General features: G+C 36.8%; 1 protein-coding gene across 2 annotated transcripts in view; it reads right to left on the bottom strand.

Annotated features, from left to right (window-relative positions):
• Positions 1-4707: 4707 nt before the first annotated feature.
• MYBPC3 (myosin binding protein C, cardiac) overlaps positions 4708-10281 on the bottom strand; it is a 62778-nt gene continuing 57204 nt past the window's right edge. For both annotated transcript variants that reach the window (XM_017742298.1, XM_008639667.2), the window contains 4 exons: positions 10222-10277; positions 7547-7733; positions 6576-6618; positions 4708-6111 (listed from right to left, as the gene is read on the bottom strand). In XM_017742298.1, coding sequence (XP_017597787.1) covers positions 6608-6618; positions 7547-7733; positions 10222-10277 — 254 coding nt within the window. In that variant the 3' untranslated portion in view covers positions 4708-6111; positions 6576-6607. The remainder of the gene's footprint in view (positions 6112-6575; positions 6619-7546; positions 7734-10221; positions 10278-10281) is intronic.

Here is a 10281-nt window from a genome sequence, read left to right as displayed (position 1 = left end):
CCTACACTCCTTGTTAGAAATGGTTCAACTATTTAATCTGATATTAAAAATAAATAAATTTGTCTAAACCAGATTTGTAACCTAACAAATTTCATAAATTTTTAAAGTATTTCAGTACTGTAGGAAACAGAAATGATAAAAGCAAATACCATACTTTGTAAATACACAATCCTGTTATCTCCCTTATACCAGTGAGGAAGAACAAGTCCCATTTTCAGGCAGAAATTTTTGAGGACTTTCCTATGATCAAAATCTACTGTACTTGGGGTTTTCTTTTCAGGCAGCATATACAATGAACTAACCTACAAAGCAGAAGAGAAGCTTGGATTTTTTGGCCATTTTTTTCCTGGTATATGAAAACTGTAAGTAAATAAGAACAAAAGTGTATTTGAGAGTTATATTGATACTTAGTCTTTTTGTGATCATAATTTCCTGGAACAGATCTGGATTACTGGGGCAATTATAAGCATTATTAGCATTACAACAGATACCAAGGAAATGCAGCCTTACTGAAGGTTAAATTGTATTCATCCACAATCTGGGTTCATGTATTTGGGTCCCACAATTTATACTTCCAAGCAAAACAGTGGAAACTATGTATGATATTGTTTATGTTTGCTAAGTAAATTATAAAGAGCACAAAATCATGTTCCGACTATTATCCAGTGTTAAGAGGAAAAAGGGAGCACACTTGCCTCTTCTTTTTATTTCACATTGGCATGTCCACTGATACTTTATTTTAGATTAGTCACTTTTTTAGATTATTTGTCTTTGGTACAGCTGTCCTAATACACAATTATACCTGAAATGTGTTCATAACTATGACAGTTATCTGTGCTTTCAGGGCTGCTTATTGCCAACATTTCTGTCTGGCACAGAAAGCAGATGCTTGACTATTTTTTCCATATCTGGATCTAGTAAGTGAGGCTGTCATTATCTGTTTCTTTTAAACTCTCACCAGTTCAGGCTGTTTAAGATGTGTTGCTTATGCAGACTGCTGTGGGGACCCTGCCCAATGACAAGTAAAGGATATCTCTATGACAGCTTTTGTTTCCCTAAAATAGAGTTCTCTTCTTGGGAAGCGCTTGAAAGGTATCAGTGGGGCTATTTTTGATCTCAGCAGACTGTTCCTATAAAATTTGTTTGTAAGGAGACAGGAACAGCTTGTAGTTATAAACCTGCTTCGAGACAACATGTTAGTGACAAACTTCTCTCCTAAAGACATACAAAGATTTAGTTTCAAAGTAATTCTGTGCTCAAAGCAACATAAATGACTTTTCTGATTTCCAGAAAAGTCTTTTCTCTTGCTGCTCTCATTTGAATGGCCATTGTATGATTAAATGAAGGAAAAAGTTCTTCCAACTAATATTTTCTTGTGTTTTAATTCATTCTATTCAATTGTAGATCTCTCTTGAAATAGCTAGAACAATAATCCTTGCTTATAAGGAATGAAACCTGCAGGTGAGATGTACTGAGGCTATCTTTAAGTGTCTGGCATGCCCTGCATTGAAAATTTTTTAAAAATAATATATAGGAACCTCTTGACCTCTCACTGTAATTTTCAATGAGTAGAACTGAATTTTTATATATAATTTGATATAATAAGCCTAGAAAAATCTGAAAAGGTTGGTAAAGATAAGTGTTCACTGTTACAGAGAGAAAGAGGAAGATAATCTCAAGACAGGTGAGGCACTTTTCATAAACATTCTATTGGGACAATTTGAACTCAATCACTTTAATTTGCATTTCACCCCATTTTATCACGTAAGTATTGTAACTTAGGCAACAAAGCTGCTTAAGAATAATAGAATCATAGAACTGTTTGGGTTGGAAGGGATCTTTGAAGGTCATCTAGATCACCTAGGTCATCATCTGTATCATCAGCTTGTGCTAAAATCAGGTCATGCATTGACTAACATGATCATCTAAACCAAAACAAAAGGCTCAGAATTCAGAAGCTACTAAAGGGAGGCAAGATTTTTCCAAACATGCTCCTACTGAATGCAAGTAGTTTTCTCTGCTTTACACTCGTTTCTGCCTAACAGTAGAATGATCTTCCAAGCAATGGTTTATTAGCAAATATGTGAATGTGTGAAAATTTAGGACTCTTTCATTTTAGAATATTTCTATCTGCATAACTGCTAGCACACTGTCAGTTACAAGCATTGAGTGGTGAAATTAACCATAACTGGGATAGCTAAATAAAATGCTTTAGTACCTAATTGGTGACAACATACATTAATGGAAACATAGCTTCTTATTACACAGATTACACAGGTCACCCTTCCTTGGACACACAAATATTCACCTGCATTGTGGATGGTATAAAAATGTACTAGGAGTTGGCAGCCTTTCTGCAAGAGTAGCTTTAGTACTAGAGCATATACTTGGATTTACAGTGACTTGGGAATGAAATACTCCTGACATTTTTATCAACCAGTCAGAAAACTAAGGCTCAGGAAAGGAACAACAGTCATTTTTATTCTGCAGCTGTTACCTCAGATATGCCTGCTAATTTTAAAGTAATAGTCACGGATCTGTGATAGCAGAATACAGAATAGGCTGCAACCTGAGAAGCTCTGCCAAGCAGTCACTGTCATGGCTTCTGTGTGGACATAACTGTAATTTCCTTCTTTAGCTTCAACTGATCCACTTCTTATTTGTTAATAGGAAAAAATAATCATCTCCATGGGGGACCATCAGTTAACTCCTACACAGCCTTTGATAGCTTCTGTATAAGCTTGCTGAAGAGGAAAAGGAGGAAACTCACCAGCTTTACCTTAATCCGCTATGCTCACACCACAATTTGGAGAGATTTTCTTCAGGCCTTACAGGCCTGAGCAATAATCTCTCAAACCAAGAGCTGACGAGTGGGTGGGGAAGCTCCTGGCACTGAAGGGGGAGCTGGTGCTGCAGCAGGATGCAGCTCTTTGGCTCTTTTCATTTTTATTTTAAGAAGTAATGGTCAACCATTAACTCATTTTGCTATCGTTATTTGCTCACAGAATAATGGTCAGCATTTGAGGACTAAGGCAATCTCATGGAAACAAGGTGCTCAGATAAGGTTTGTTTGCATTTGACAGTTTAATTCCAGCTGGTGGCTTTTATGAAGAGTATTCCATGAAGCTTCCCACTGCCAGGAGCAAGTAAATAGTGTTTACTTAGAGTATTTACACGACAGTGCTGAAAACCCGAATGAAACAAAAGAATTGATGCTGTGGTGTGAAATGTGTGCTGTCCTAGGCTGAAGTGTCAGCAGAGGGTTGGTTTGGCAGGTAATGCCACCCTGAGAGAACTGGGCTAGTAGGAGTACTGGAAGTGCTTTTTCTTGTCATAATATTTTAGAGTTGATATTTCTTAGCTCAAGTGAAGCACTGGGCTTTAGTAATGCTCTGCAACACCCTGGTTCTTCAGATGAGTCTTACGCATGTTAATTCAAATCATCCAAGTATTTCCATCTGGTATATAATTCACAGTCTGAAGGAAAGGCATGTACACTGAACAGGCAGCCAGCAGCCTGAATTGGTAGGATTTAAATTGAAATTGTGGAAGCATCAAAAGTTACAGTCAGTTCCACATCCAACTGGATAGAAATAACCAGCCTGAAGAGGTTATGTTTATCTAAGTTACATATACTTTTCACATGGAAGGGTCCTTTTATTTGAACACTAACAGATTTTTCTTCTCTTGGTGGGGAAAACTACTGGCAGGACTTCAGCCAGACTGCTGTTTTTGAAAGGAATTGCTGTCAGCTGTGAAAGGCACTTAATGTGCTGAAAGAGAATGCTGCTATGTAGGAATTTTTAAACTTTTTGACCTCTGTTAACTTTTTCTTTTACTATTGAATTTACCTTGCACACTTCTAACATGATTAAATGACTGCAAGGTAAGAATATTTGCCATGACATTTAGAGATAAGGCCATCTGATTTTACATCAGAGGAGATCTCACCCAGGAAATGATAGCATAAACTTTCATCAAGTAGTCTTTTCAGATGTGATGGGGAAAAATTGGGAGATACTTTGTTGTTCTTAAGCAGTTAGGTTTGGGAGAAGCTACTCAGTGTATGTGGTTTTAATCAGATTGGGACGAAGGTTATTCACTTAATCATTTATTTGTTACCAGCATGGAATTAATGTGATCAGTGACTCTACTTTTAGGATCTGTGTCAGCCATGGAACAGATAAATGACAATATTACATGCTGGCAAAACATCAGTAAACACCTACCATTTTATAAACACCTTTCTAGAAATAATTACAGGAAATTGAGACTTTGCAGGTGCACTTTCCCCCTTTTCATCTTTTCAGTGTGAGGAGTGGTTAGCATTTGGAATTCAGAATTAATATTTTTATGAAGACTTTTTAGAAACCTAAGTAGAGTTAGTGCTTCTTTTTTGTAATGCTTTGGATTTGCATTTGGCTCATTGTCATTGGAAATTTTGAAAGTTAAAACTAGTTTGTGTTTTTCTAGTGCGGCATTCTTAGAAGGCCCTAAGGAATGAGACTCCAACTATTGCAATTCAGTCACTGCTTTGCAATACACATTGTCCCACAGATGCTGGGAAGGTCCTCTTGGTCCACTGCATTCTGGTCATAGGTTCTTTAGAATAGGGGTCATCTCTGTCTTTTATTTGTGGTATGTGCCTTATTTTTTAAATAATAGCATTGCTCAGAAAATGTAAGCACAAAACAATGCAAACCTGGCTGCATATTTTCCTTTTTAAATTTTATTTATTTGTTGAGTAATAATAATGTGCAACAGACAAGTGTTAACCTGGAATAAGTTGGCTTTGGTTTTAGAGGGTATCCTTTTTTGTTCTGATATCATAATGAAATAATCAAAGTAAACATTTCATGCCCATCAGTGCTTTTATTTATGAAGATGTCTTTGCTAGTTTAATACAACTAACACGCTGTGTCAGACATGCTTTGCCATCCCAAGTGGCATGTTGGGGGCAGGGGAGGAGTATTACTTCAGTTCCTTTGTGTAGATTCTTCCAAAAGCCAATGCTGCCTGGATTAATATCATCTTCCCACTGTCTCTTGTACTGTGATCATTAAAAAGTACTTTCCAGCCAGAAACTAACAGCTATCACGGGTCTGGAAAAAAACTACCCCAAATACTCTTCAGACTTGTAAGTGAGGAGCTAGAAATGCTATTGTGGCATTTGCTTAGACAAAATCTTGTGCAAAAATGCTTACATATCACTCATAGCCTTTCACAAACCTTCAGTGAGAGTTATGACAGTAAGTTTATTACATTCATTCCAAGCTTTTGCTTTAAAATTTTTTATTTTCGTGCAAATAATCTTCCTTGCTAGAATTTTCACTGTTTCATCTGACGTGCAAAATTATCCTTGTGGATTCGTGTGATGTCTCTGACTGGTAGCAAAAACCATCTAATAACTGGAATTCTATGCTGGTGTCTTTTTAAAACCTAGACAACAAGTAGTGAGTGATTATCAAGGAAATTATTTTCTATAAAAAGCAGAACAGTAGCTGTAGCCAGTGGTTCCCAAATGGTGTGTTTTGGACACAGTTCTGCTCGGATATTTCAACCAGAAATATCAAGCAGTGGATATTTCAAGCCCTCACTGACAGTAAAAACAGTAGGAATGAAAGTTACATTCTGTTGTACAGAGATGAGTATAATGATTAAACACTGTAAATAATATCTTACTGCTTCATTATTCTGAGCTACTTGTTTCTTATGAAGAATGTCAGAGTTCTACAAAGAGAAAATGGAGTGAACAGTAGAGTTGGAGAATTTATGCTTGTTTCAGACATTAGGAAAGGACTAGGGTTTTTCCATTTTTACATAATTTTACTGTTTTTTTTAAATACATATTTTATATATGTAATGGGGGAAAAGTATATTATTTCTTTCAATTTCCTCATGTGGAAACAAGGGCAATATAGCTACAACAGATACATGAAAAGAGGAAATACTGTCTGAAAACACACCGAGTAAGCAGGACATTACAAGACACTGCTGCCTCCTTGTACATATGTATTAAGTGACTTCTAAGATGAGCAGGACTCCTAAATGAGCAGAAATTATGTTTCATTAATTTCTTCACTTTTCTTCTTTTCCAGTTCCATTCTAATGCTGAGACAGAGAATAGGGAGAAGGATTTATTGTCAAATACATTACCTGATTGCTATTATACTACTTCATTCTTTTAAAGTCTAAAATGAACACTACACTTCCAGATGCATTTCAATTTTAACTATGCTTTCTTTGTTGAAGCAAGATTATTGATATTAGTTAGGCCTACTTTAATAAATAACAGTCTCTTAGAGGGAGTGCTTGTAGCGAGTTAAGAAAAAATGACAACAAAGTATTCTGTTATTCCTACAGATTTTTACACTGGCACAGTGTATTAGAGGTGGAGACCCATGAAATACTGACTACTGAAAAAACAAACAGAAATCAAAACAAATACACATACCCCCACCAACTGTATAAACATTCTAAAAAGTCTCTACCATGAATATCTAATGATTCTTTATTCATATATCTACTCAAACAGTCATTGCTCCTTTGTCCAGCTGAATTATTTTGCTTCTTACCTTGACTTGCAGATAAACTGTGACTCAGCGTTTTACTGAGGTGCTGGAGAATGAAAAAAAAATTGAAGATATTATCAGACATTAAAGAATGCTAATTTTAAATTGAGACTTGGTACTGAAGGTGAAATATGGATGCTCTCTAGTAGTTGCTTTTATCTGATGATTCTAAGAAGATTTAATGTTCCTAAAGCAAGCTTCAGATGATGATAAATTTAATCTTTGAGCCCTGAAGGTATTGGTACCCAGCACTGCAAGGTGCACTGGATGCACATTCCTGATTTAGCACTGAGTCAAACATTCAACTCAGTACTGTGTAGAAATACCTTCAGGCTTGCTGTGCTGAAAATGGATTTCCATCAATTACTGCTATGTAGGTCACTTTTGCAGCTTTTGCTGGGTTTGAGCACTTAAAGTAGTGCTACATACATTTGTATTCAGAAATAGATACTTTATTGGCAGCTTTACCAAAAATATTTAATATTTGATATTTTTTTATTGTGTAATAAACATGTGACTTTTGTTCCTGGTCCTTTTGACTAATGAAATAATTTGTCAGTGCTCCAAAAATATTTGTGATGCACTACCTTTTACATATATCTAATAGCCACTGACTTGATTTAAAACTTTCAGTTATGGAATAAGCACAAAGTCTAATAAAGTCATCCTCAATGCAGTGTTTGTAGAAAGACCTCCCCCTTCCACTGCTGAGTATCTGCTCTAGGAATATAAAGTCAGAAGTGCAATAATTGTACACCACCAGACCTGTATTACCTAGCAAGTAACCTAATTCTATCATAATGCTTCAGAATGAAAAAAAAATCTTGCTGGTGCACGTAAGTAACAAACTTTTTATATACCACCCAAAAAGTCAGGGTTAGATAAAGGGGAACAATGATTTTATTTTTTTTTAACTACCCGTTACTCTCTCTTCATTGCAGTGTTAGGGTTATCCATAGGATTAATCTGATTACCTCTGACATCCAGTCTGCACTCTATTTCATCTTCACCACACTCATTCACAGCTTTACAGGTGTAAATGCCACCATCAAAGGGAGTGGGTTTCCGGATCTCCAGGGTCAACACCCCCTGCTTACTGAACATGCGGTATTTGGCATCCCCAGAGAGATCCATTTTGTTTTTGAACCAGAATATCTTTGGCTGCAGAACAAAAAAGAAGATTTTTTAAATAGAAGGTAGAGAATGGAAGATTTACACTCGATCTTGCAGCTTTAATGTAGCCACTAAAGGCTAAATAGTATTATTAGGGCTATTTACAAAGCAGGGTTAATAGTTTTTCAACAACATCTCATTCAGTACAAATTCATGAGACCAATAATTCAAAAGTTCAATATTTCCATTAACTCACAAATAGCATATAGAAAATGTAGGTTTGTGTCCTGTTTTATTGCAATTTTAAAACCCAACCCTATTAACTGTCTACAAATTCATTCATTTAGGAGTTATTTAGTTGTGCTTATTAAAATGTATTTGAATGCTACAAGCATCTTGGAGAATTAAGCTTCACAGCTCATTAGAACAGAAGTGTCATAAAAGTCTACAGATGCTGGGTGGCCAAACTGGGATGCCAAAGTTTGGTCCAGGAAAGCATTTTCCAAACCCTCTAGTGTATCTTTAGAAACTTCAGGAATTTAAAAATGAAGTTCCTGTTGGCTTCTGCTGTGGAATGAAGTTGTTGCTTCTATACCAGTTCAAGCTTTTATGTTTTGTTTCCAGTACTTGAAAATGTGCCTTTAATTTTTATAAATGAAATTTCGAAAATGAAAACTCTGATATAAAGCAAACTGCTTTTGTTATTTCAAGCTCATTAGTACATACAGTGAAGAAACAGTCTTTAAAGAATAGAAGACCAAGCTTTGCATTTAACTGTTTTTCTTTCAGAATTAATGTCTTCTGTTTCTTCATCCATAAACCTCAAAACTACTGCACTGGTTTTATAGAGTGCATTCAAACCTACTGTATCAATTTGGTCTTTGACCTGTGATATATCAATCCAGTGCATCCCAATTTTCTTGGCAGATCTCAGCTGGAATTTTGCCTGCCTTAACATTTTTTCCTTGTCTCTCTATAGCCCCTTTATCTTTTTGGGTATATGTCTCTTATTATACTTCATTACTGGCAGGGCATGAGTACTGTCTCTGCCTGAAGTGATAATTTTACCATGCCATACAGATCATCCTGAGGTGTGCTTGAGAATCTACAGTTACTCAGAATTGGAAACCTCCATTCACATAAGCTACTCTCTATGAATGAGACCTTTGGAAGAGTACTGAAGTAGGTATGGAAACATTTTATCAAGGTTAATTTGGGCAATGGAAGTACAAAAAGATATCTGGAAAAGCTGCTTTAAGAGTATTAGGTGTCCTGAAGGCTGAGGACTGCTTGTATCCTTCAGGCTAATGTGGAAGGACAAGCTAGCACACCTACATTCCAAAGCCTGCCACTACTGTACAGTAATAGCTGTAAAACTGAGAAGGTTTTTAAGAATCTTCATAAAACCATGGAAACCAAATGAAGTGGATGCAGATGCACAAAAATGTCAGTTAACCAAGAGGGAATATTGTCACTAACGCTGTCATTTCTAAGCTGAGGCAGCTACTGGAGGATTTTGCCTACAGTTGCTGGTGTTTCTTCTGTAATGTTCTTGTTCTTTTGAAGCTGTTTACATGGATATGCTTCCTTTTTATTTTTGAGTTTTGTCTGGAGCTCCTTCTTCATCCAATGAACTTCAGCAAATGATTTTTGTTTTTTAATTTGGACTCTGAGTGATTGTTACATGTTTTGCTCTGTAGCAATCAGATCCTTGCACAGATATGAGGTAGTGAAAGATGCTGAAAATAAGCAACCAGAGGTGAAGGGATTGTACTGATTTAAATTTATAACAAGTTATGTCACAATATGGTAAATTCCTTCACTGCAGACAAAAATCTTATTTCCCTTTTCTGAGAAGTCTAAATTTAGCTCCTAGCTGATACAATTTTAACAGCTTGTTCCTGATTAACAAAATAGTACATCTTTATGTAGTCTTTGATGGGACTTTAATAAATATATTTAGAATGAGAAAATATTCCTGCAAGATTAAAAAAACAAACCAACAACACCCCACAAAAAAACTTCACATGAGACCAGACCTTATTCTAGTTAGTTTTGCAAAATAGCTCAGACTCTCAAAAACTTATGTGGATGCATTGGTGTAACAGAAAACCCGCTGTTCCTCTGTATCATTTGGTTAATGGAACAGTATATGACATTTAGCTGCTGTTTTCTTCAAAGTCTGAAGAGAGCAAAGTATAGATTGTGAGATCATTTCGTTGTTGTTTACCTTCTCCAGTGAGTCGTTTTTATGCAGCTGTGGTACATTTCCAGTGGTGTGGTGTCACCACAAGCAGTGACTGCCCTTCCCTCTGTCTCCTTCACCGTGTTGCCCCCCCCGGTTCTGCACAGACCCACCCGAACATTCGCCCCCCTCTCTGCCGCAGCCTCAGGTGTGAGCGAGGTGGGACATGGCTGGGAGCCCTCTGCTTCTCCTTGGTACAGCCATGCCACACTCAGCCACGCAGAACTGACAGGAATTCTAGGGCAGCCCGTGGCTTGTTGCAGCAATCTCAGTGACAGTTGTGAGGGGTACCTTGGGGATTCCTCTGACAGCACAGCTGAGTGTGGTGTTGTATCCCGCAATCACAGCGCG

Source organism: Corvus brachyrhynchos, unplaced genomic scaffold (assembly GCF_000691975.1).
Source record: "Corvus brachyrhynchos isolate BGI_N302 unplaced genomic scaffold, ASM69197v1 scaffold115, whole genome shotgun sequence".
Taxonomy (NCBI): Eukaryota; Metazoa; Chordata; class Aves; order Passeriformes; family Corvidae; genus Corvus; species Corvus brachyrhynchos.
The sequence above is the reverse complement of the archived record's forward strand: the minus strand, read 5'-3'. Positions and strand labels throughout refer to the sequence as shown.